Genomic DNA, 25,911 nt, shown 5'->3' with positions numbered 1-25,911 from the left:
CCTACTTTTCCCGAGAGAATGGGGCAGCAGGAGTGTCCCGTTTCAGCGCCATACGGTGCCCACTTTGACCCTCTTGGGATCCAGCGGCCATGTAAGAAGCCGAGGCTAGACTCCTCTGTGATGAGAAGCCGAGTGGAGAGAGAGAGGCCAGTCTGCTCCCACTTCCTATCCCCCAAGCTGAGACACCGGACATGTGGCCAAAGTCTTGGAACCTTTTAGGTCCTGCGGAGTCCCCCACGAACAACCCCAGTCAACACCAGAAAGAGCAGAGGAGCCATTCCGCCAAACCACAGAGTCCTGAGGAAGAAGCACGTGCTGTTGAAGCTTTCGAGTTAGCAGCGGCTCCACGGAAATAAGTCACGGAGTCCCAGGGTGGGAGCTGGGTTTTAGTTAAGTCCTAACTGATTTGGTTCCACAGGTTTTAAGTTATGGCGCTCACAGCGGTGGCGGGATCAGTGCGTGGCCAACGGTGTGAGCAAGGCTCCAGGCTTCCTCTCATCTTCCCGAGCTGCCGTCCCCACCGCGAGGGTGGTCCTCGCGCTGCCTCCGGGCGCGGACTCGAGAAGGCGGCCGGCACCTGCCGTGACAGCCCGACACACAGCCCGTCACACAGCCGGCAGGAAGCGGGTAGTACTTCCCTTCATGTGCCTTTTTAAGAGTGAGGCAACGTTTTTCCCCACAGCGGGACTCATTGGCTTAGACTTGTTTTAAACAAGTCGTGGGAAAAGACGGCTTACAGGAGCGCGGGTTTGGCGGGTTCCTGGACCATGACGGGTTTCCGTCAAGGACAGAGGGAGCGCCTACAACAACATGGAATTAACATTTGCCCTTGACTGAAGTAGCTCCTGGGAGACTGAAGCTCCTGGGGGACAGCCAGCCTTCGCCCAGCCAGCCTGCCCTCTGCGCCTGCACGCACACCCTTGCAACGGTGCGGTTGGTAAGGTAGAAGCCTAGTCCAAATCTGGCCCTAGCCATGAGGGGCCTGGCGGGAAGCAGGGGTCTTCTTGAGAGATTTGGGAGACAGTGTGACAGAGGGACCCATCCAGGGGTGCTGCTGCCCGGGACGGCAGGAGCAGGAAGCCATGGAGGCTGGAGGAGAAGACTATAGTTCTTGGAACCTGACTCAAGTTGACACAGTGGAAAAGGGAGGTCTCCAGGCGCTGTCCTCACTGCGGACCCCAAGGGAGGCCAGGCCGGAGGGGAAGGATGTGCCCAGACCCTCCGGGTCTTCAGCTTGCTGCAGGTGGCCTGGTCGGCGAGGGGCCAGTGACGATGACCATTAGCCTCCTGGGCTCAGAGCAGGACAGAGAAGGGCAGAGTGACTAGGATGAATGTGTGAGCAGACCCCAAACGAGTGTTTTACGGAAGGAAGGTGATGCAGACCCCAGGTCGTTGGTGGTCACTCTTCCTTCTAAGCGGACTCCTTTCTAGGCCAGAAAGCAGGTAACAGGGCTTCTCTTCCACCGCACCCCTCCCATGGCCGGGGCACTGTCCCTCTGGCCTCTGCCACTCAGATATCAAAGGCGACATGGAGGCAGCAGGCGGAGAAGCTGCAGCAAAGCGCCTCACTTAGCACAGGCTGACTGCGAGCGAGGAGTCCGTTCTCCGCTGGGAAACCAGAAACAGCCCGGGGCGGGAGTGAAATCGTGGGGTCCCGGCTCTCAGGACCAGCTCTGCCGGGTTCAGGGCCCGCAGCACGGAGCGCGGTGCCCCAGGGACCTGGAGCCCGGGGCCGGGCTTGGCCTCCCAGACTGGGCCTCGGGGTGGCCGCCCTGGACGGGGCAGCAAGGCACGGGACCGGCGGGACTGGGGGAGCGCGGCCCAGCCCGGCTGCCCGCTGGTGCAACAGGTTCGAGCGCGGCTCCGCACCTCGCCGCGGCCAGAGCACGACTCTGAACAGCAAAGGCCAGGAGGCCGGGGCGCGGGAGGGCGCGGGTTTCGGAGAGGAAGGGTCGCAGGCGGCGGAGCCGGGGCTCGCCCGCACCCCCGCGCGGGAAAGCGGAGCGCACGGGGCATTGCCCGAGGCACGACCCCGCCCCCACCTGCGAGGCAGGAGCCGCCGTGCCAGGTCCCGGCTGGGCCCCAGCGCGCCGCCCAGACCCGGGCAGCGGGTCTCCCGCCCGATCCCACGGCGCCCTCCGCGCTCCCGCGACCCGGCGCCCGCCCCCCGGCCTTCCGGAGCGAGACCGAAGTTTCGGGCGGGCGTCAGGCCGGGGCGGACCAGGCCGAGGCTCCTTCCCGCGGGGCGCACCGGGCCGCGGGCCAGGCCCCGGGAGGCGGAAGCAACAGGGAGTCGTCCCCGCCCCCCACGCCCAGCGCCCTCGGGCCGTCCGCGCGCCGGGGCCGGCCGGGCTCAGGGACGCGGAGGGCGGGCCCCGCGCGCGCGCGGTGAGCGAGGGCGGGCGTGGCGGGCAGGGGCGGGGGCGGCGGGCGCGGGGCGCATGCTCACTGGCGCCCGTGACGTGCGCGCGGGGCCCGGGCGGCCCGAGGCAGGGCCGAGGGGGGCGGCGGGCGGAGGGCAGGGGCGGGAGGGGCGGAGCCGGGGAGCGGAGCCGGGGAGAGGAGGAGCCGCGCGCAGAGGCGAGCAGAGGAGCGGCGAGCGGAGCAGCCGAGCGGACCGCCCGCGCCTCCGCGCTCCCCGCCCGCAGCCCCCGCCGGCAGTCCGGGCCCCGAGCAGCCACCGCGGCCGAGCGGCCACCCCCGCGGCCACCCCCGCAGGCCGGGCCGGGCATGAGCGCGGAAGGGCCGCGGCCGCCCCCCGCAGCGCCCGGCGCGCCCAGGCCGTGACCGGGTCGGGGGCGCGCGGCCGCACTGGGGCCCGGGCCCATGGGCGCGCCGAGCCGGGCGCTGGGGCGCTGAGCGCGGGCGGGCGCGGCCGGAGGAGCCATGGACTGCGGCCGGGTGCGGACGCTCGTGCACCGATACGTGAGTCCGGCCCGCGGCTGGGGGGTTGGGGGGGCGGGGATGGGCCCCGGGGTCGGACCCGCCGCGCGCGCCCCCCCTGTGCGGCCGGGGTCCGGGGTCCCGGGGGCTCGCGCAGCTCGGGGCGCGGGCGGGGCGCCGGGGAGGCTCGCGGAGGGCGCACCTCGGGCGTGCGGCGGAGGGGCCCGGGCGCCCGTCCACCTGCTCCGGCCCGCGCGCCCCCCGCGAGCCGTGGGGAGGGGGCTGCCCGGCGCGGGCTGCGGAGGGACGGGCGGGCGGGACGGCAGAGCGCGCCCGCGCCGAGAAGCTCCCCTTCGCCGGGTCCGTGTGACAGCGCCGGGGACCCGCCAGTGAAGTTTGGCACCGCTTCCCGGGAAGTGACCAATCGGAGCGGAGGCCGGGCTGTGCGCGCCGTCTGGAGTCCGCGCTCGCGGGCCGCGGGGCGGGGCTCAGTTCGCGCTCGGAGGGCAAAGCGGGTGTTCCCGACCCCGGAGCGAGGGGACTGCGCGCGGCCGTGGCCCTGGCAGCGGTGCCGGAGGGCGTGTGCGCCCGGGAGAAGGCGCTGTCCGGAGGGTGGTGTTTCCTGCCACCGGCTCCACAAAGGCGCCTTGTTCGCGGCCGGCGTCGGTCCGCGGTCGAGCACGGCTTGTTGGAGCCGCGGGCCGGCGCGTGCGGGCGTCCCTGTGGAACCGGGGGCTGTTTCCGCGTGGGGTTGTGCCGGACACACGTTCCTGTTTGTGAGCTCGCGGAGGAGCCGGGACCTTCGTGGGGTCTTCGTGGATGGCACCGCCACGTCCTGTCCCCCGCGCTGACCCCCTCAGCAGAAGACGCGGCTCAGGGTGACTGTGCTCACCTTCCCCAGGTCCCGGCGCCCTGGGGCAGGGCAGGCGCCTGACCTTGCAGCGGAGAGAAGGGGTGGGGCGGGGTGGGGCGGGCCGGCCCGTGAAAGCCCCGTGATTGCCCGGAGCCCACCCTGTGGAGTGAACGGCAGTGTCCGAGGACACGTTCTTTCTGCAGGGTGGGAAGTTCTAGAAAGCCCGGTCCCAGTGGCCGTGGGTAGGAGAAACGCTTTGTCGGGTGGGCGGGGACGCTGTCTTCCCAGCTGCCGTTGGGCCGGTTGTGCCCCTGCCTCTGTTCCCCAAAGGGAAACTGGAGAAACGGTGCAGCTAGTGTCATTTAACCTGTGCCCAGGGTGAATTTCCGTTCCCTTCCAAGTCTTGATAAAAGGGAGGGTTGCATGGCCAGGGGGACGTGCAGTCTGCCTCCAGGAGAGATGGAGAGCGGGTGGATGGTCCCTCTGACCCCCGTGTCCTCCGACGGGGCGGCCGCTCACTGCCCAGTGGGTCTGACCGCCCCCCCAGTTCTGGACCCTGCGTCCCGGGAGTGGGGCAGACGCATGCCCTTCCTGCAGGCCCTCAGCTGCTCCGTGTCGTTTTGGTTTATGTGAGTGTCTCGGAGTTGGGACGCTAAAGTTCCCTTCGCAGTATCATGAGGCTTACGAGGTGACGTCTTCTGTCAGACCGAAGTGGCAGCTGTTGCTTAAGGAACTTTCCAGGCGCGGACGCTGTCTGCTGCCGTTCCTGCAGCGCGGGCGGTAGGTCACTCACTGGCCTTCCTCTTCTCCATTCCACGTCTTTGTATTTTCAGTCCGGGCGCTCGGCAGTGTCAGCGCAGTCGCATACAGACCGTCCATTTCCCTGATACTAAGCTGTTTGTGCTGTTGAGCTCGTCTGAGTTTTTCCAGGAAGCGTCAGGTTCTGTCGGGGCTCGTTATCGTGTAGGACCAAATTATATTACGTTTTTCTCGAAGGAGAGGCAGAGCCTGTAGCTGAGTACGTCCGTCGGTCGTTGTGGTTTCCCTCTGACTTTACGAGAACAAACAAGAGCTTGCTCCCGTTCTCTGCCCGAGCTCCCCGGTTGCCGGGGCAGAGAAAACGTCTCCGCTCCTCCTGAGGTGTGAGCGTTGCCAGAAGGCAAAGGAGTCCTTGAGAGCATGGCCGCAGATGTTCCAGTCTGGCAAACTCCAGAGAGAGAGAGCGCGAGCTCAGGTGCACGGATGGGAGGAGTCTGTCGTGGTCCTGCTGTCTGGGCCGCAGAGCACATATTCCTGGTGCTGTGGACGGACGGAGGCCGTGCAGGGGTGAGCTGTGCACACACACGGCCGGTGCTTGTGTACCGTCAGGTGATTTATGGATCACAAGGTAGTTGGGCCTGTTTACAGATGCTTCTGACTTAACGAAGCGGATGGAGAGGTAGTTCTCTTTCCTCCTTATAGACGGGAGGGGGGACGCCTGGGTTCCGGGGGTTTCCGTTCTGGGAGAAGCCTGTGCAGCCTTGCGGGTCCCTGCGAGCTCTGTGGGCGCCTGGCCAGCCCGCGGGGGAAGCCGTGGGACCGTGGGCAGGCCTGCCTCTGTGGTCCCATCCGAGACCGGCTGTGGAGAGGTTCCCTGAGGGGTGCGGTGACCTCGGAGCGCGGCCCAGCTCTCGGGAGCTGCTCTGGTCACCGCGAGCCATTAGCACAAGTCAGTCCCTGGCGGGGTGGCCCGGGCGCCCCACTCCTGAGCACAGGCCAGGCCACAGGCAGCGTCTGTCCATGTATGTGCTCACGCATGCGCATCCCCGGCCAGGATAACCACGCCGGCAGGACACTGGCCTCCTCCTTCTCTTCCGGGCGGCCTGGTCGGGAGACCCACCCGCAGGTCTGTGGGTCTGAGCTCCGTCTTGTTCCGTGTCTGCGGTTTGCGTCCGGTCGCTCAGCCCAGGCATCTGTCGCTCGCGCTGCCGTGCTGCCCCTACGTCTCCACTTGTCTCTCACACCTTTTGCTTTCTAGGATTCTTATATTTGACACAGTAAACTTCTGGAAAACGTGCAGGCGTTCCTTGCTAGGTGGGTTCTGTTTCTGGAACAAGCTGTGACATTAGGGCTTTCTCTGTTGGGTAAAGTAAATATTTGGGGTCCCCGGAGAGCTTTAAGCACGACTGTCTTTGAGTGCTGTAACCCTTCTAGAAAGCACAGCCGTCTCTGTGTCTGGACCGGTCTGCGCTTCCGGGGAGGCGGCCTGTCCACGGGGCAGACGTTCCTTCCCCTCACTCCTTCCAGTCCCTGCAGGAGAACTTCCAATGCGGCGGGACTAGGAGCCCCTGCCTAACCCCGCAGGGGAGGCATCTCTCGCTGGGCTTGCAGGAGCAGGAGCAGGAGGCCGCGTGCCTCGCCTCGTGTGAGGCCTGGCCTGGCCGCGTGTGGGCGGGAGCCAGTGCTCCCCGCGCAGGTCCTTGGCCCCCGGGGCTCGCCGCACACTTGCAGGCAACCTGCCTGGTCTCTGTCTCCCTCTGCGCTCCGGCCTGCAGCGAACTCCCTGCTCTGCTCCCACACGCCCTGGAGCAGCTCCGTGTGCCGGCAGCAAGCTCCCGTGGGATGCTGTTCTCCGAGCCGCAGGGCCGGCTTAACCACGGTGCGGACAGGCGGTTTCTGTGCCGGGTTTTGCTACAGCCAGTTGGGTGTCAGGGGGTGAGCGCGCCGTCTCCTTTGTGGTGGTGAGAACCGCGCTGGCTCCGGCCACAAATGCCACAGGAGGCCCCGGCTATCCCCTCAACACAGACGGTCCAGCGCTCTGCCGCGTGCTCCAGCGGGAACAGGCTTGATAAAGGACGGCTGGGGCCCTAAGTCCCAGCCTCTGACCAGTTAAGTGTGGGCAGAAATGCTCTTGTCTGCGGGAGACTCAGGGAGGCCGGTTCTGGCAGCGTTAGAGGTCCGGCCGCATGAGCAAGGCTTGCTGCTGCTTTTGCTCGCCTGCCGGCACCGCAGGGACACACCACAGTGGCTGGTGGAGGTCAGAAGTCCCAGCTGCCTCCGCCTCTGTGAGCCCCCGGCGCGCAGGCTGACACCCCCGGCTTCTCATGGGGACCGGGGCCACGAGGGCTCCTCCCTGTGCAGGCTCGCATGTCCCACTGGGAATGCCCTGGCCCCCACTGTGTGCAGCCCTGCGCCGCTCAGGGCTTCAGACCCCCGCGGACTGTCGAGACCTCGCCCTGGGCTTCCTGGAGGGAACGTAGTCACCAGACAGGATGCCTCCTCCTCCAGGCAGCCCACCGGCCCTGCCTGGTCTGCCCTCATCCTCCTGTGGTTTGGGACCCCGCGTCTCCTCCTTCCTCCTGGATCATCTGTGTCCGAACTGAGACCCCGTGCTGGTGGCCGGGCCTGCACATAGCCTGTTCTCAAGCTGCACACTCTTCCCAACCCCGTTTCTCTGCCTCCTTCACAGCTGAACTTGGCCCTGCTTCCAACGTGTCCCTTTTCACACTTGCTGGGGCGGTGGGGTGTGGGGGCTCATCACCATCTCCATCACCCTGGGGCGGTGGGGTGTGGGGGCTCATCACCATCTCCATCTGGAGGCCCTTGGAGCCCTTCTCATTCTCCCGGCACACACCAGCCAGTGCCTTGTGTGCACACCAGTTCCTCTCCATGCCCGGCACAGCCAGGCCTGGTCCTGGGGCATTCCTTTAGGTGGTGGCGGGGGCGGCAGCAGGCAGGAAGCCAAACACAGGAATCCACGTGGGGCCGGGGCTGGGGGACCCGGCCGTGTCCAGGCAGAGAGGCCGCACGGCAGCCCCCTGGCCTTCCCGCCTGCCGCTGGCCCTTCTTGGTCCCCGTGGGGCTCCGCGCTGGTGCCCTCTCTCCTCCGGGCACAGCCCTTGCCCGGAGGAGCCCCAGGCACCCCGTCCACATCCACGCAGCCCCTCAGCTGCCCGCCATGCGCCTGGACCAGTTCCTGGCACAGGGTGGTCCCTCTGGAAGCATCTGCCTGGGGGATTCCTCCTTGTGTGGGGGCTGCGGAGAAGGAGAAGGGCGTGGCAGAGGTCGCCCCGGATGCTTCGAAGGGAGCTTCCGGGGATCACAAGTGATTGATGACAGTCTCTTAAGGCTCACGTGACTACAGACTTCTGGATTCTCCTTCCTTGGTACATTAACCAGCATCGTTGCCGTGTGGGAGCGGCAGGCATCCGGCCCAACCCCTTGCACAGTCAGCACCACAGTGGGGAATGTTGGGTCCTCAGGGCTGTGGCCCCTGGTGGGTCCGTGGGACGGGCTTGGTGGCTTCTGCGTGAAGGTTTCTCTACGTCCCGGAACAGCGCTCCCCTGTGGGTCGCAGCAGGTCCTGGGGTGCGTGGTCCCTGGCTTGGGATCCCCTTGCCTCTGTGGGCCGCGGGGCCCTGGGAGGAGGTACCCGCCACGGGGCCGCTGCCGGAGCTGGATGGGGACCGCACTTCCCTGCTCACTGGTGGGACCCAGCTGCCTTCAAACAGCATACATGGTTTTTTTTTCTGGGCAAAATAATTGGGTTTCCCAATTTTGGTTAGATTCTTGAAGGAGTGCCGGCCTTAGTTAAGATTCAGACCCCTTGTCCAAGGACACAGGCAGGCACTCGGTGGCTTTAGAAGTGTGTGTGAACGCGCGCGACGTCCACACCTCCCCTCTTCTTCAGCGCGATCTGGCCCGCCCTCCAGGGTTGCGACCCCACCCTCCCACCACAGCTGCCCACTGAGTGACCCCTGGCCGGGGGCTGCACACTGTCCCGCGGCCCTCTGTCCCCCGCCAGGAGCGTGCCGGCTCTCCCGCGGCCCCTCTGTTTCTCGGGTTCCCTGACGCCCCTCACTGTCCCCCGGCTGTGCCTGCCTTGCTCACAGCCCCCCACCTGGTCCCCGGGAGCGCAGCACACCCTGGTTTACTCCCTGGAGGGAGGCCTTGGCCCCCGCCTGAGGGCAACGGGCGCCCCCCTGCTGGAGTGCGGGGCCGGGAGGGGGCCCAGCACGGAGGCCAAGGGTCAGCTGGGACTTTTGGTTTCCTCCCACGGCTCCTCCCGTTGTCACCTGTGTTGAGCCTCTGGCCTTTGTGTCTTCAACGCTCCATCTCACAGTCAACACTCAGGTTCACCGACGCGGTCAGCGCCTTAGAGCCAACAACGCGGGAACCTTCCTGAGAACGATTCCTCCTGGACCGCACTCCCAGCGTGCGGCCCTGGGGCAGCCCCGTGCTCACACCCTCTCCCAGAGCTCCGTCCAGGCCGCGGGAAGCAGCTCATTTCCCGCCAGTAACAGCTCCACGCCTTTGGGGGCGCGGGGCTCGGAACGTTTTCCCGGCTCAGAAAGGTAATGAAAAGGATCTTTTCCCCTGGTTTGGAAGACGAGACAGGACCCCCCAGAGAAGGTTTGTTCCTTGTGAAAAAGACTCTTTAGCCAAAGACCAGTAACGTATGTGTCCCAGGGATGGGGAGAAGGCGTAGCCTGACGGACCGGGCATCTGGGCCCCTGGTCTGCTTGTCCCTACCCTCCGTCCCTGTCCCCGGCTGGGAGGAGCCAGCACAGCTGCCCAGAGAGACGGAGGGAGACAGAGACAGAGGCAGGGAGAGACGGAGGGAGACAGAGACACTGAGGCAGAGATGGAAGGAGGGACGGACGGATGGTCGGACGGAGAGCGGAAGGTAGAGAGAGGGAAGGAGAGGGACAGACGGGGACAGAAACGGACAGACAGAGGGGAGAGACCGAGAGAGACAGACGCAGAGACGGGCCGGTGGGCCAGCTCCTCCCAGACGCCGGTGGGACGTCGGCTGCCCTCGCCAGGAGGGAACAGTCCCCACCACTCGGAGAAGGGGCGCTCCGTCCACTGCACAACAAGTGACCCCGTCCGCCGTGTCTGCGTCGGGCGAAGGGGTCCTGGTGAACCGTTGGCTCGGTTCCCAGAACAGCAGCGAGGACCGGCCCTCTCTGCTCACTTCACCAGGGGGATCGCTTCGCGGAAATACCTTGACCTTTTATTTTGTTGGTGAATTTACCTGCGTGGACCTGCTTTTTCCTGCCCAAGATGGCGATTTGCGAAGACTGTGGGGCAAGCTGTGCCCTTTGCGAGAGGTCAGGGGGACACAAGTCTATGAACTTGTGAGCTCGAGGCTAGGAGTGTTCTAGGTGCCCTGACCTGCAGTCCGGTGAAGCTGGTTTGTGGCCATGACCTGCCTCGACTCCTCCCTGGTCCCCTTCTTACCGTTACCCTTGGCCCTGTGCTTTGCTGTTCAGGACACGCACAGACTCTACATTTCGTGGGCGACGTGTGTGAACGGAGCTGTGTAGGAAAGCCCTGCTTGCTTGATCTAGGGATGGGTTGTTCTGGAACGCGGGCGGGCGTACCCACTGTGCCTGGCGCTGGGGGCAGCGAGAATTAGGGAGGCGGGGAAGGAAGGGCCGGATAGCATCTGGTGTAAAGCCAGGTGGTCCGCGGTTTCTGTGGATCCCGGAGCTGCATTTTGCATGCTTTCCCACCCCTGGGAGACGGAGCAGAGCTGGAAGGTCTCATTCCCAACGTGCCCTGTGCAGCCCCTGCCTCTTGCTCCGGTTGAAGGCGTCTTTTCCTTCCAGCAGCACCTGCTTTTGGAATCTGTCATGTTTCAGGACCCCTCCTGAGCCGTCCCTGGAGGATGGGGGTCGGTGGGCGGCTGTTGACGTGGCTCATGGTTATCAAGCCGGTCCCAGGAGCACCGCGTGCTCGGGAAGGTGCAGGGACACACCTGCCTCCCTTTGCCCTGAATGCTCCCGATTCTTCCCGGAAGCCTGCTGCGGCCGAGGGCCGTGCGGGAGCCGGTGCCCGTCCAGGCTGTTGCTCGATGTCACGGTCACCGGGGGCCCGTCACGCTTCCCCGCCAGCACGTGTGTGCAGGGAGCAAGCGCAGGGCTGTAGGAGCCGGCGGCACAGCTTCCACGAGACCCCGCGCTCTCTGTTGGGTTCGTCTTTGCGCTGGTCTCTCAGTGGGCTTCCTCCTCTCTTGGCGCCTTTCTTCCTGTATCTCATTAGCTGAGGGCAGCGGCCAGCGGGTTTCTGGAACGGTGATCCTAACATACGGGCTTGAGGATCAAGGAAATCGATGCTGAGAGTGTGGTCTGGGAGGAATGGTTTCCCAGAAGGGTTCACACGTTGTTTAAGGTGCTGGTCACAGAGTCCGTGAACGTGGGTGTTGATTTTAAATGCTAGCGTTTAAGACACAAAGGGAGACATGTGCGGCCTGAGTGCATCTCCGTCAGCTCAGGCCACAGTAACAAACAGGCCAGGCCGGCGACGTAGCAGACAGCCCAAGGTCAAGGAGCCGGCACATCCAGCTTCCGGTGAGAGCATCTTCCTGGCCTGCGGACGGCCGCCGTCCTGCCATGGCCTCACAGGGCCTTTGTTCATGTGCTGGAGGTTCCAGCGGGGAGAGTGCAGATGGCCCCCGTCTGCAGGTACCGTCCTGCTGGTGGTTAGGGCTTGCGTGTACGAGTTTGGGAGAGGCACCGTGCAGTCCGGGGCCATGCGCTGGGAGCTGGCCCCGTTCAGGTCGTAAACTCCCAACCAGATGGGAGCACCGAGAGGAAAGGCACATGAAGTCTGCTTACGGTTCTGTCGAAAACACAGGAGTGAATGTTCACGAAACCTGGAGAGGCGAAACTAGATGTTTAGTGGGAATGGGCTACTTCTCTAAGATTGTGGCACCTGGGCCCTTGGTGGCTATAATAGAGCCCGGCTCCCGTCGCCAACCGGCCCGAGGCCGCAGCATGTCTGTGTGTCTCTGGGCCGCTGCTGCAGGAGGCCGGCAGGAGCGCGGGGCCGATGCTGAGACAGGCTACAAGCACTGTCCTGGGTTTGTACTATAATCCTGTGCGTAGCGTCTGGCCTGGGAACGGGACAGATGTCTCGGTGTTCGGCACGTAACTGGATTGGACGTGTCTGCCCCGGCTGGAGCGCCGTGACCGGGTGCCTCCGGTCGGTGGAGTGGCACTGGCAGACTTCTGACCTCTGGACAGCGTGGCACCGTGCCTTTGGCGGGTCTGGAAAGTGACTGTTGGACACAGAGCCTGACTTCCTAGCTCGCAGAGTAGGACCCGTGCTCCCGCCTGTGGCCGGCTGTGCACCCACGACCCCGACGCGCTCGGGGGCGCACACGCTGGTGGCCCAGCTCCCGACCCTGCTGCTGTCTCTCTCCGCGGCGGGCGCTTCTCCAGCCCTGCCCTGTCTTCCTTCATTCGGGATTTGCGCACGGAGCGGACGTGCCCCGAAGCACAGTTGTCCTCGGGTCAGGAGTGAGGCCGGCCTCTGACGACCGTCAGGAGAGCTCGTGTCACTGGCTTCGCGGACGGTGCAGGCCACGTGGTCCCGTTGGTAAGAGGAGTCCCAGGTCTGTGACAGTGTTTGAATCCAGCCCAGAGTTCTCCTCCAGCCTCTCTGGGCCCAGACGATCTGGAGGCTCCTGTCCCTCCCGCGTGCCGGAGTGGCCTGGACGGGCAGGCTGAGGAGGGGGTGGCCACCCGACACGGCAGTATGTAATCTCCCTCCTCCTGAGGAAAGAGGATTTCCTCCAGCCCGTTTTCAGCCGAGGATTAGGGACACAGGTTCTGCCATTAGGGTATCATCTAGATTCCTGTGTGAGTTTTCAAGATCTCAGAAATTCGCCACTAAAACCCAAGTTTTAAAATCATGGAATTAATTTAAAATTGTTACATGGAATAAAGTTACAGATGCTCACTGGTCCGGAGGACGTGTGATGTGAGGCTGAGTCTGAGCTCGACAGAGACGGACAGACGGACAGATAACCGCAGGCAGTGCCTGTTTCTCTGTAAAAACGTGTGGGCGTCACGTGGAGTCTGACGAGCATAGACGAGCCCTGAGGAGCTGGGAGAGCCGTGTGGCACCCACGCCTTGTCCCCCAGTAACGCCAGCGTCGGGGCGCCCGAGAGCGGCGAGCGGGTGGGGAAGGCCGCAGGGGGTCTGGGGCCGCGGCTCTCGCCCCCACTCCTGCTGTCCTGCATTTTGTCTGACGTCGACAGAGTCAACTAGGCGAGCTCGCGGCCCTGGAGGAGTCGTGGGGGGCGGCCCAGGATGGTTCTCGTAAAGAAAGGTCTAGGGTAAGCGGAGCGCATACTGGGCGCCTGCTGTATGCACTGAGGCTTCAGCAGGGAGCCGGCCTGGAGGCTGCGTGTGCGCAGCGGGTGACGGGCACGGGGCGAGCGCGAGGCCAGGAGCGGCCGCCGAGGACCGTGAACCGCACGCAGGGGGGTCGGGGCCGGGCGCTGCTGGGGGAGGTTGGGGCGGCCTCCACGTGCGGTGAGGCCGAGGCCGGGCCGCAGGGGTGGACGGAGGCCGCCTGCGCACCTTCCGCTGCTGATGTCATAGCCTGAAACGTGGACGACGTGACGTGTGCTGCTTCTGGTGAAGTGCTCAGTTTTCCACAGATTACGTGGCGAAACGAGGAACGTGTTACATAATTGGTTAAGTTAGGGTGATTTTTTTTTTAATATTTTATTTATTTATTTGACAGAGAGAGATCACAAGTAGGCAGAGAGGCAGGCAGAGAGAGAGGAGGAAGCAGGCTCCCCGCTGAGCAGAGAGCCCGATGCGGGGTCGATCCCAGGACCCTGAGATCATGACCTGAGCCGAAGGCAGCGGCTTAACCCACTGAGCCACCCAGGCGCCCCAAGTTAGGGTGATTTTAACATTACAACAGACTTGGTTTATTGGACAGACGGGCAATAGGTAGGTTTATAGGCAGTTTTTCATCGTGGTAAGACATACGGAACGTGAAATTCAGCACCTTCTGTCCTTTCCGGTGCATGATCGCCGGCCACGTCCGAGCCCTTTTGTCGGAAACGGAGCCTGAGTCACACGCAGCTGGAAGCTTTGTCGTCCCTGCGGTGATGTCTGGGTGCTTGGGGACATTCTCCGTTAGCGGGATAGACCGCCGCGGGGTCAGCAGAGCCTCCCTGAAACTCAGGCTCGAGTTAAATCTTAGCGGGACCGACCCACGGAGCAGGTGGTGTTCTGTACTTACATAGCGCGTGATGGGAGCCTCTCCTCGTCGGCTCTCAGACCGGCGCCATGTGACGGCTGTGCTGCTCCCACTGCTTGCCTGAGCATGTCGCCGGCACGGGGTCAGGAAGGGACCCTTCGGGGGGACGGGCTGTCCTGAAAGTCGGCGTCCACGGCACTGCCCTTGCTGCACAGCGCTCCTCTGCACGGGCACGCTGAGCCGCGTGGAGTCACGTGCCATTTCCTGCGTTTGGGACAAGCAGGGGTTAAAGGGCTGGATGGAGGTTTTCTTCCAGAAGCTCCGTTCTGCTGACCGGCCGGGTGGAGCACGTCGTCCGTCGGCGGCTCGTCTGTACCATCGCGTCTCCCACCGTCCACAGACCGACGTGTTAACGTAAAGTGCGTCACGAGCAGCTCTCCGATGCTCGCTCTGGGAGAACCGTGTCCTGTTCCTTCGGCCACACCTGCTAGATTTTTCTTCTGTTCTTAAATCGGGGTTATTTTTTGATTTCATGAATTTGTTCTGTTTCTTTTTAGAGAACAGCTGCAGGTCCCTCTTCTTAGTACCGAGTTTATTAACAAGAGACTTAGCCATAAAACTGAGTAATTACACCGTGGCGCGTCTCATTAAAAAACCACACCGCGTGCTGCGCTGGCCGGAGCCCCATTCGGCAGGTGAAGAAGTGAACGTCAAGAGAGAATCGATTCCTTTTCCTTTGCACCCTCGCGCTGCATTAAAAAAAACAATGGGTTGACGGTTTTTTTTTCAGTTTCTTGCCCTCCTGTCCCTAGTCTGACAGAGGGCGTCTTGTGCTCCTCCCCACGGCGTGGCCTTTGCCCCGAGGGCTGCGGGCAGCGCTGAGCTGTCCTGTCCCCACCTGCCACGGCCAGTCCCTGCGGCTCAGGGGACACCTCCTCTCTGGCCCGGATGGTGAATATCCAGTTCTGCTTTGCTTCATTCTTCCGGTGGGCCTGGCCGAGGGCCGGGCTCCGGAACCCATCCTCAGAGGGTGTCCAGGGTGCTCACCGTCAGTCAGGGTTCGGATACGTGATGGGGTGGGGGAGGGTCCTGGGCCGCCCCCAGGAGGGCTCTGCGCAGGCGCACCTGTCACCGAGGCTCCCGGACCACTCCCTGGTCCCCTGCCCTCCCGGCCCCGGGAATGTGCGCTGAAGTGAGGCTGCGACGTGCTCGGGCCCGCCCGTGTCTTCCTGCCGCACACTGCGTGTCGGCCGAGTGGCAGGCCTGGGGTGAAATCTGCCGTCCGTGATCCTTTGATCAGGCTTTTGGGGCCGTTTCTCTGTTGTGATGCAGGGTATGACGTGGAAGTCGGGTCTCTGGTCTCCGGACTCTTCTGGAAAGGTGGCTTCTCAGATAGATTTTGATCCGCATCCTAGAGGCCGGAGGTGGCCTCTGACCTTGTAAACTCTAGAGGTCAGGGAGCTCAAGCAGGTGCGTCGGCGGCAACGGTCTCCCTATGTCGCCTGTATGGCTCTGACCTGTTTCCGGATTTGGGCCATCCTGCAGTTCGGGGCCCCTGCCAGCCCCTGGCAGTCTTCCTGGGCTCGCTGATGATGGAAGCGAGTGACCACCGCGGTGCTGTGGCCCCAACAGTGACAACGGGGGCAGGCCCCGCGCTGTGGCAGCAAGGCCCCGCATCCGGGGGGGAATGTGTGACCTCCCTGGGCCTGTGGCTCCGACCCCTCGCTTTGCATGGGGTGTTGGTCCTCCATGGTGGGAGCCCCACATGGCAGACGTTCGGCAGCAGGACAGTGAGGCTGGGCTGCTCACAGGCGACTTGACAGTGGGGAGCAAGGCCGGTTCCATCGTCCGGCACATACTGACGCAGCTGCGGCGGGACGAGTCACGCTGCTGCTGCTCCGCTCTGCCCCGAGGCTCCGTGGAGGGGACCAGGGTCCCTCCTGCCGCTCGGCTCCCGTCTCTCTGTGAACCTGGTCGCGATTCCGCACAGTGGTTGGATGCAGGGGCTGTGGCCGGACTGGGGGCAGCCAGGAGGCCATGCTGGGGCCTGAAGACAGAGGCACTGGGGTCAGATGTCGCTTGTGTAGGACGGGGCTTGGCATGTTTTGTATCTGAGGGAAGGAGACGCGACGTGACGGGTGACCCGTCCCTGCCAGTCGCTGCGACCTGCGAGCACGGTGGCATGACGGTGCTTCCCGCTGGGTGCGCCTTTCCCTCCCGGTGCCTGAGCCCTGCTCCTGCCTCTGGCCGCAACAGTTGGCCGCCCCAGCCCTCGAGCCTGCTGCAGGTGCGGCTTGCCCCGGGCTCCCTGTGGCCTCGCCCCGCCTTCTCCGCGGTCTTCCTAAAGCAGAGAGGCTCCTGTTCTCTGTGACTTAGTATTTGCCGTCAAGCTGTGTGACCCGAAGTAGGGAGAGGGTCCCGAGTTGCGAGTTCAGAGCGAAAGTGCAGAGGGCAGGACTGTGGTTTGGGCCGAATTCCAGCCCTGCCATGAGACAGAAGCAAAGACGGATCCCCCCGAACTCGCGGGACACTGCAGCCTAGCCCCGCAGTCACGGGTTTTCCCTTGCGCTGGACGTCCAGCTTTCCTGAGTTCCGGCTTGTGTCTCCAGGAAGTGGGCAGGCACCCAAGGTGTGAAATGGAATTTAACTTCTGGGGGGACGGGAGCAGACAGGCAGGCGCCTGCGTCCGTCCTTCCGACTGGCCCACCCCCAGAAGCAGCCGTCACGAAGGTGGAGGGGGCGCCGCCCAGCCCAGGATGGCCCGGTGAGTGGGCAGCGCATACCAGAGTCCGGAGAGCTGGCGTCCCATGTGTCCCACGAGACCTCTTTCTGGGAGTCAAGAGCCCAGGTGAGAGCAGTCAGGCACCTCTTGAGCTCACTTGCAAGTGCTCTCTCCGTTTCCTTCCCACACTTAGAGCTGGGCTCTCCCCGACATCCTGCACCGGGTTCTGCTTCCCAGAAAACCTGGCCAGTCGCTCCCCAGGAGTACACAGTGTCCCCACAGGTCAAGGGCAGCCTCATTGAGATTGAGTCTCCCGCCGCTCGCTGCAGAGACGGATGAGCTCCTCTGCTCAGGGTTGGGCTTACCTGGGGATGGCGTGAGGGCTGGCTCCCTGCAGCCCTCCTGGGTCTAGGTGGTGTGATGTGCAGCCTCCAGTCCCAGATGGGTCGGAGAGGCTGGCCTGTCTCCAGGGCAGGGTCTTTCCCCTCTTGCATCGCCACCGAGGAAACCTTAGGAGGCTCAGGGAGGCCCCCCCAGTTGGGCCAATCTCAAGTGCGGAGGGGAGTGAGCAGTACGCAGGGCCAGGCCCAGAGCCCGGCCCTTTCCTTGCCAGGCGACAGGCTCTGCCATTAGCTGCCGGTCACACACCTCACCTTCTCCCCAGAGCCTCTTCTCCCTGGAGCCTCTTATCACGGCCCCGCCTGGGGTCCGGCTGGGGCCAGGACCCGTTTCTGACGTGCGGCCTCTGGCTGGAGAGAAATCAGCCGGCATTCCGCCCTCCCTCCGTCGGCAGCAGGTGGTTCCCGAGGCCGGTGTGGGGGCTCAGCGTCGCGAGCACACCCCCCGGCGGCGTCTTCGCTGCCTCAGCAGTGGGTCTTCTTCCTGCAGGTGCCCCCGAACTCTGCGCGGGAGCCGACCTCAGACCGGGCTTGTTCGGGCGCGTGGTTGGCGCGCAGAGGGGTGAGGGCCGAGAGCGGTGTCCCCTGACTTTCAGGGGACGTGCCAGTGGTTCGAGGCCTGGCCACATCGGCGCTGTGCTTAAAGCCGGTTTTTGTGAAATGGGGTCTTTTAAAAACGTCGCGGTTCTTGTGGGGGCAAGATCCGTGTTATTGAACGTATTTAAATAAAAGGAAACCGTTGGGCCCACGCGGGACGATCCGCGGGATTCCTGAGGTGCCGTCACGTCTGTCGTCTGCAGACGGAGCTCGGTTTACTGCTCCTTTGGCTTCTCAGGTTCCAGCCGTCTCGGGCAGGACGGAAAGTTCCTTCCCGGCTTACCGTGTGGGACGATCACTTTCTGGCCATTTGATCGTCCCCCGACAGCTCACTGTTGATAAGGATGAAATGAAGGCAGACACCGGTCTGGGAGTCCCCCATCCGGGGGAGCCAGGAATGCAGGCACAACGTCTCTGCCCGGGCGGCCGCAGACGGAGGGAGGCGGCCTTGTGGGGTCGCCCCTCCCCGCACCCGTCCTCCGGGCTCCCTTCTTCCCCTCCCCCCGGGGCCTGCCGTGGCCCACAGGAGCCCTGACCCCCGACGGAGACCGTTCTCATCTCAACCAGAGAACGAACATCAGTGGACGTGGTGGAGGCCGCCCTGCGGGGACCCCCAGCCCCCGCCCCCCAACGCCCCAGCTGTAAGCTGCCGCGGGGCATGGGACGCAGAGTCAGAGGAGCAGAGGGGGGGGCCCGGCCTGGCCACTCTGGGAGCGTGTCGTGTGCTGCTCCCGTGGGCCTCTGTGTGACGCCGCGTGTCCGTGGAAGGCCACTTGGCAGAGATGCACAACAGGCTCTCGTGGTGGCAGGACAGTGGCTGACAGCACCCTTTGTCCCAGACGTCCCGAGGGATCGGTGAGACGCGCAGCAGTCCTTTTATTCTGGTAAAACATACCTGATGTAAACTTAGCGCCGTGACCATTTCGTGGATACAGATCCACGGCCCTGAGCACATTCATGTCCCCGTGCGGCCGTCCCCCGTCTGTCTCGGGGACTGTCTTGCAGAGCCCTCTCCTTCCAGACGACGCCCCCGGCCCAGCTGACCTCCGTCCTGTTCTGTGTCTCCGTGATTTTGGCGAGTCTGAGCGGGGCAGACGGCGTTGATCCCTTTGTGGCCGGCTTTACGGGGGCACACTGTCTTCGAGGTGTTCGCGTGCTGTGGCGCTCTCAGGCTTTCCCTCCCTCGTGAAGCTGGGGAGTCATAGGTCACACGTCTCGGCCCGGGCTGCTCCCTGGGCCCTGCTTCAAGCACCACACACTGTTGGGGCCTCAGGTCCGTTGGGCCCAGACATTCCCAAATCCCAAACCTTAGGTCGTGTTTCAACCCAGCCCCTCTTGGTGGATTCTGTCCCTCTGGAGCCCCCGAGAGTTAACTTGTCTCCGCTGGGCCACAGCTCAGTGAGACTCGGGCCTCTCTGCTGCTGCTGACCCTGGGTCCCGGCACCTCCTCCAGGCCCCTTCCTCCTGGAGCCCTGTAGGCACCGGCTTTGCGTCAGGCAACTTCCCTGGATGAGGGTGTGCGGCTGGGGCCTCTGAGGGGTCAGCAGGGCCTGGGAAGCCGGCGCTGGGTCCGCGCGCAGAGAACAGGCTGCTTCTCACCCAGAGGCAAGTGGGGACGTCCGTGGAACTGAGCAATGGGCTATCCAGGGTGTCAGGCGGCCCGTTTGCTGGTGTTGGTGGGCCTGCCATGGATGGTTGACGCCCTAGACCCTCCGTCTCTCTGTTCCCGGAGAATCTGCGTGAGGAAGGAAGCTTGTGGAGCAGCAGCAGGTCAGAGGGTGGTGGGGCGGGTCAGCTGGGCCCCGTGCGTCCTGGGCTCACGGCGGGGACACGCCGACTGTCGTAGGGGCTCGAGGGCCTGGAGGGCCGAGGCAGGGCGCGGGCATGTTCCGAGAGAGAGGAAATGAGGTCTTTCTGCCGGGAATTCTGTGATGGGGTGAGAACCATAAGCAGAGCTGATTCTGCCTGGAGAATGGTTTTTTAAGCCTAAGAATAGAACGATCAGGACAAAAAATGCAAAATGAGGTCCCGTTTATCTGTAACAAAAGGCTGGTTAAGGTGCGGGAGCGGTTGGATGCTGACGGCACTTACCTCCTGAATCACGTGCAGCCTGTCCGGGCGCTTTGACCCTAGCGTGTGCGGCTGCGGCCCCCGGAGGCACGGCCCGCCCCACCGCACCTTCTGTAAGTGGACCCGCGGGAGGCTCTGGAAAACAAGGCTGTAGAAGGAAACATTTTAGCGACCAAACATACTTGAGTTGAGAATAAACATCCCGGACATCAGGTGGTAAATGTTTCCGATTTTGGTGCTTCTGGGCACCAAGGGTAGGACCTTGATGTTGCGGTTTTGCAAACGCTACTGTTAAGTTTGTAGGTTTTAGGTTTGTGTGTTAATTCCCTCTCCGCTTCTCTCGCTGCTTGTAACGGCAAACCCTACACGTTGATGATGCCGAATTCGGTGAATAGCGGTGGGAGAGGACCAGGCGGTTCTCGCGTGATGGCATTCTTGGAGACTTAGTGGTACGAACAGGTCTGCGGGGCTGCCGGGGCGCCCCAAGAGAGGTGGACGCGGTTCTTCCTGCCTGATGCGCGGCAGGCGGGTCTCCGCTGGCCTTTTTTTCCTTTTTAAAGATTGATTTATTTGGGAGAGGGGGTGTGGGGCGGGGATAGCGGGGGGAGGGAGACCCGGAGCCGAGATCGTGACCTGAGTGGACATCCCGAGTGGCTCTGCGGCCGAGCCAGCCAGCGCCCTCTCTAGCATTTGTCTGGAGGAAGCGCTCGCTGCTTTTGCTCCTGGGAGAGCCGTAAAAGCGCTGTGAGAGTTAAAGTCATCCGGCTTTTTTTTTTTTTTTTTTTTTGAAGCCGTAACAATTCCAGATTCATCTTTGCTAATGACGTTCATTTTGCTTTGTTTGTGCTCATAACATTGGGTTTGTTAGCTGGCCCCAGACCAGCACTAAAATTAGCAGCCTTTGGACGTCAGGCGTGTTCTGCGCACAGCGTACCCAAGGGGGCGTCTCCAGGGGCCATTCGGAGCCACTGTGTGACCGGAGGGGTCCTGCCTCCCCCTTACGTGTGGCATGGGGAGAGCCGTGGGGACCCGACTGCCCTCTTGTTTAGGTGCCTGTAGCCGTCCTCGGAGGGGCCTGTCGGGGGGCCCTGTTCTCTGGGCTTTGAGTTAGGACTTCAGCAGTCAAGAGCACGGAGCCTTAAAGTCTGCTCTTTTGGGATGAAATATTAAGGGACCGGAAGGCTTTACACCCTGGCAAGAGTTTTAACAGAAAACAGACAGTGTGTGGACAGCCTAAGCCTGTCCGAGAGTGTGTACGCTGTCCTTGAACCTCACCGACGGCCAAAGAGTCGGGTTGTTTTATGATCGCTGGCCTTAGGATGTAAACATTTTCAGAGGCAATAAAAAAGCAAATAAATGCAAAAAGATCACCTTTTATTGCTTTATGTTCTTTTCCTGTTTATTCCTTTGTTTTGAAGCACCGGTAAAATGGAAGGTCGGTTAGCCAGGGGCAGTAGTCCCCTTCAGTTCAGACACTGTATGGTGAGGCGTTCGTCCGCATTAAGGAACCTGGAAAGCGCCAGTCCAGGAGCGCACCGGCGGTCGCACTGTCCGTGGGCTCGTGTGCCACTCCCAGAGGGACTGCAGGTCTCCGTGCCCAGAACAGCCTTGCCGGGGACCCTGAGGTCCTTGCAGGCTGTGGTGTTGGCGGAGGTTTACTGATGTGAAGTCTGTGCTCTGTCGGGTGAAAAAATTTTCTTTTGTCATAAGACCATTGAGAAATTACCATTGCTGCATGGAAAATATTTTAATACCAATAGCATACAAAGAATATGATCTTGGGATAAAGGCCAATAATTTGAATTGAATAAATTTACCTTAATGAGAAATGAAAAAACAGACCGCCACGGATCGTGTGTGACTCGTTGGGCCTCCGTTTGGGTGCTTGTGCATAGATGTACAGAAAAAAACCTGGAAAAAATGCACAAAAGTGTTCGCCAGTGATTATCTCCAAAAGTCACAATGATGGGTTGTTGGTACTTTCGTCTTTGTGTTTCTGTCTTGTGCTAAAAGTTTTATGCAGGTTGTGTTTTGCCTTTGTAATCAGAAAAGAGAATAAAGCTTTTCCCATTAACATGACTTGCCCAGCTCAGAGCGCTAGAGCCATGGGGACCAGGAACCCACTCTTCGCGGACCCAAGGGGCTGTCCTGTGTCTGGTGGAGTTGAGCGCGGTGCGTCAGACGCCGCTCCCGGGTCCCTCCCCCCCCCCCGCCCCCGCTAGTGTGGGAGGCCCCCCTACCAGCCACGGTCGGTCACTCGTACGGTCCATCGGGTCCGATGAGGACCCCACCCCCAACACCCCTTTACGAGCAGCACCGGGAGGGGAAACGGTAAGAAGGGAGGCTGTGGGCTGAGGACGGCAGCTGGGTCGTCACCCGGGACCTGGACAGCCTGGGGGGACCTCGCAGGTGACCAGGACTGGGGACAGTACTCACGCTTGTGCTCAGCGCAGACCTGCCCCACGGGGTAGCCCACAGGACCACCCCCCATAGATGCCAGCTCTGAATTTGGGGTTCCTTCATGTCCCAGGACGACCCGCAGAACTCCCTTACAGTTCTCGCTTGGCTGTGAGGGACACAGCTCAGGGCTGCCGGCGGCTCGTTCGCTGAGCATCTGCCCTCGGCTCAGGTCATGATCCCGGGGTCCTGGGATGGAGCCCCGCATTGCGCTCCCTGCTTCTCCCTGCCCCCCCACCAGCTCTTGTGTGCTCTCTCTTAAATAAATAAAATATCTTTCAAAAAAACAAAACAAACAAAAGCAGAAACAGCACAACTCAGTCCTTGCCCAAAGGAAGCAACCCCAGGGCGGGCGGGGGAGGGCTGGGGGGGCGCCAACTTCCCACCTGCCTCTGCCGGTCAGGCTGCTGCCCTCGAAGCACTCCGTCCACCGGAAACCCAGAACCGCCCCTGGCTTACCGCCCCCCTTGCCCCGGAGGCTGGGGTGGGTTTCCAGCCTGTAATCGTGCGTGGTCAGCCCCTCCCTAGAAACTATGCCAAGGCGCCTGAGTCACCAGGGGACTGTGGTCCACGGGGCTCGTTAGGAATAACAAGAGACGCCCGCCTGGAAGGAAGTTCCTAGGGCTTTCTGTAAGCCTGCGCCGGCCGACAAAACACGGATTCTACCAGAGCCGGAATCTGAGTTCGTCTCCGCTTCCAACGGGGTTTGCCTTCCTCTGTTCCTCGCCACCTTCTGCGGCCATCTGTGCCCTGGGCGACTTCCGCCGCCCTGCTCCAGGTCAGCCCCCGAGTCCTGGGGGGATGGGCAGTGCCCCTTCCTACCTGACCGTGGCCGGGCGGGTCCTGCAGGACAGCGAGAACTCCTCCCCTGCTTCAGCCGGGGCCGGGGCCGGCTGCGGAAGACGGGGCGCCTCGCCCCCCAGCAGGCCCAGGTAGTGGGCGGGGCTGGCAGCCGGCCGGTGCGGGGAGTCCCATCGTCCCCATATGTGTGGCCCTTCTGTGGCCGGGGGGGCCCGGAATGAGCGGGGTGGGCGAGCGGAGGCTTCTGGGGAGGGCGCGTCCGTGTGGAAGGTGCTCCTTGCTCCGTCCTTTCCAGCCTCCCGAGCCGCATTCGGCCCCCGGCCCCGCGGCCGCCGACCTCGGTACTTCTCTCTCACCCAGGCCCTTGCAAACCCCTCGTGACCAGCGCCAGGTAGCCGGCCCTGTCTACGAGAGCCTCTGTTGCCCCGGGGGCTTCTGGGGTCCTCTGCACACAGGGCACGCTCAGTAGGTGTTTGCTGGCCCTCAGGACAGTGCAGGCGGTTTTCCCCGTGCCCGCAGCCGGGGCAAGGTAGACTAGATGCGAGGGGACTAGACTCTGGACTCCGTTCACTTGGGGAGGGGGTGGGGGGTCATCCACACACCCAAGCCACTCCGCGGACCAGCAGGTGCCTGAGACCTCAGCCCAGCCCCGACCCTGTGCTGGAGGCAGCATTGGGTCACCCGGCTGCGCCTCAGCCCCCCAAGGCCCTCCCCACCTCACTTGTCCCCCATGACCTTGGGTTCCCTTCGTGTGCTACAGTGGCTGACAGAGCTTGGGAAAACAGCTTAGGAACTGGATCACCGGCCTGTTACACGGGCCCACAAGTCAGGCCCGGCTGGATGGAAGGTGTGTGGGGACGGGGAAGGGGCATGGAGCTTTCACGGAAGCTACTGAGCTCGTGTCCGTCCCCAGATGTCCGCTGCTTCGCCAGCCTGGAAGTTCCCCAAACCAGCCCTTCGGGTTTTAGGGAGGCTTTCTTGGGGAGGCATGACTGATGAAGTCACTGGCCTGAGGTGATCGACTCTGCCTGCACCCCCTCCCCTCCGGTCCCCGGAGGCCAGGGATAGGTTGACAGCTCCAGCCCCAGCCCCAGGCCTTTCCAAAATACCCTAAGTCGCATGATTCGAGACACCTTGAGGCTGTGCCAGGAGTAGGTGGACACCCCGTATACCGACGGTCGTTTCTCAGTCTAAGTCCGAGCACCCACGAGGCACCCGGCCAGGTACGGTGTGTGGTCACAGCACAGGCTTGTGGGTCCCGCATCCCCCCACGGCCTCCCAGGACTGGGGGCCTCCATGGTGGAGGCCTGAGGACGGCCTGTGGGTGACGACATCTGCCAGGCTTGGGTGGGGCTGATCTGCCCGGGCTCGTGGGGACAGGTTGGGGGCTCCCCTGCGCAGAGCGATGGAAGGTTCGGACAACGCAGGTTTTCACACTGGCCGCGTTTTGGGTGGATGTGACGGACGGACTTCCTTCCCTCACACGGTTCGTCTGAAGAACATGGGGACTGCCTTGGGAATTGGGAAATCACTTCATCAGGGGTCGCCGGGACGCGGACACCTGTCCCGTCTGACCAGCACGGCCTTCTGGGCCCGCTGCTCCGTCACCGACCCCGTGTCCTGCTTCCCAGCTCCGTGATCGGAGCCCACGCTTTCGGCCGGCTCCCTGGGCTTGCTGGGTGGGCTCGGTCCGCTCACGTGGCACAGCTCGAGTCCACAGGCCTCTGAGCTCCAGCGTGGGAAGCCCTGCGCACTTGTGAGTGCGTGCGTCAGGTCACAGAGGGCGGCCCACAGTGGGGGCATGGAGGGGACCTCTGGGGGGGGTCCACAGAGGACATCACGGGGGGTGTCACGGAGGGAGCTTACAGCCGGTGTGCTTTTATTCAAGGTTGGGCAATTTAAAACGTTTTTAAAAATAAATTCCACTTTCCTGTAGAATAATATGAAAGCTTTGCATAAAAATGTGAGAATAAACACAGGTTAGAGAAACGGGTGTGGCTGTGGGGGAGCCTGAGGCCTCCCTGTGGGCTCCTCTCTCCTCCGGAGAAGTCACCAGCGCCCCAGCGTCTGTCCCGCGGGCATAGCCACCTTCAGTTTAGATCCCGATACGGGGCCGGTGCTGATGCCTCGTGTGCACCAGTCATTGCTGTGAGGATCTTGGTGCCCGTTTTCTTCCAAACCTACATTTCGTCGTTTTAAACGAGTGTCTGAGCACAGCAGTACGTTCCCGAAAGCGTTGGTTGTGCAGGAGAACACTGTTTCCGAGCGCCGCGTGTCCGTGCGTGTGTCTGCTGGCCACACACCCCGCACGGAAGGGGAGAGTCCTGGGGGTAGGCAGCTGCAGGGCTGGCTAAGGGCTGGAACCTTCTGCCCCGGTTCTCACCGAGACCCAGGCCCGGGCCCCACCGGGGAGCCTTGCACAGAACGCTTTCCTTTTCTTCATCAGTCGGTGCAGACAGACCCGGCGTGTGTGTGCCTGTTTCTAGAGGAATTGTCCGCGCACGCACCACATTCCTCAAGGAATTTGTAATAACCAGAACTTTAGGATGAAAGTAGAACTCTTTTTCTTTAAAAAAAAAAAATGTTTATTTTGGAGAGTGTGCGTGCACGGGAGAGAGAGGGAGAGGGGAGGCACACAGTGAGAGCCTCGGGCAGCTTTCCCGCGGAGCGTGGGTCCCGGGGCAGGGCTCGATCTCACAACGCTGAGGTCATGACCTGAGCTGAAATCAGGAGTCAGACGCCCAACCGACTGTGCCACCCGGGCGCCCCGTCTGCATCTCTGATCTGCAAACTGGAAGAGGGAATCTGAGCCGAGTAGGTTTCAGCTGCCCGTCAGTCGCCTCGTGGTCACCATGGGTCCTGCCTCACGCTGTTGGAATGTCCAAACCCAGACTTACTGGGTGAAAAGTAAACGTCCTAACATAGTAAACATTAGTAAGGAATGTGACCAAATACTTCAGTACCTTTCCTCTGTGTGGCTTCCTGTGTGACTTCAACATGTGTCGTCTTCAACGTGGCCACACTTGGCTGACGGCCAGCCTCCCCTGGGCCCCGCGCCGTGGCCCGCTGTCCCCGCGGCAGCATCTTAGAGCGTCCCTGCGATAGAACGGGCTCCCCCCAAGCTGCCGGTGGAGCCCGTTTT

The 25,911-nt window shown here is 62.7% G+C and overlaps 2 protein-coding genes across 2 annotated transcripts in view; one reads left to right on the top strand and one right to left on the bottom strand.

Annotated features, from left to right (window-relative positions):
• Positions 1 to 2,572: 2,572 nt before the first annotated feature.
• The window catches only part of ATP11A (ATPase phospholipid transporting 11A), a 105,345-nt gene continuing 82,006 nt past the window's right edge, over positions 2,573 to 25,911 (top strand). The window contains exon 1 of the mRNA XM_045081281.1: positions 2,573 to 2,925. Coding sequence (XP_044937216.1) covers positions 2,887 to 2,925 — 39 coding nt within the window. The 5' untranslated portion in view covers positions 2,573 to 2,886. The remainder of the gene's footprint in view (positions 2,926 to 25,911) is intronic.
• Positions 13,365 to 25,867, bottom strand: LOC101670788. The gene is made up of 5 exons (XM_045081282.1): positions 22,355 to 25,867; positions 21,329 to 21,422; positions 20,883 to 21,188; positions 19,533 to 19,659; positions 13,365 to 19,427 (listed from the first exon to the last, which is right to left on the bottom strand). The coding sequence occupies exon 5, from the start codon at positions 14,337 to 14,339 to the stop codon at positions 13,434 to 13,436; it is 906 nt and encodes a 301-aa protein (XP_044937217.1). The 5' UTR covers positions 14,340 to 19,427; positions 19,533 to 19,659; positions 20,883 to 21,188; positions 21,329 to 21,422; positions 22,355 to 25,867; the 3' UTR covers positions 13,365 to 13,433.

Source organism: Mustela putorius, unplaced genomic scaffold (genome assembly GCF_011764305.1).
Source record: "Mustela putorius furo isolate JIRA1106 unplaced genomic scaffold, ASM1176430v1.1 tig00000551_pilon_pilon_pilon, whole genome shotgun sequence".
Lineage (NCBI taxonomy): Eukaryota > Metazoa > Chordata > Mammalia > Carnivora > Mustelidae > Mustela > Mustela putorius.
The sequence above is the reverse complement of the archived record's forward strand: the minus strand, read 5'-3'. Positions and strand labels throughout refer to the sequence as shown.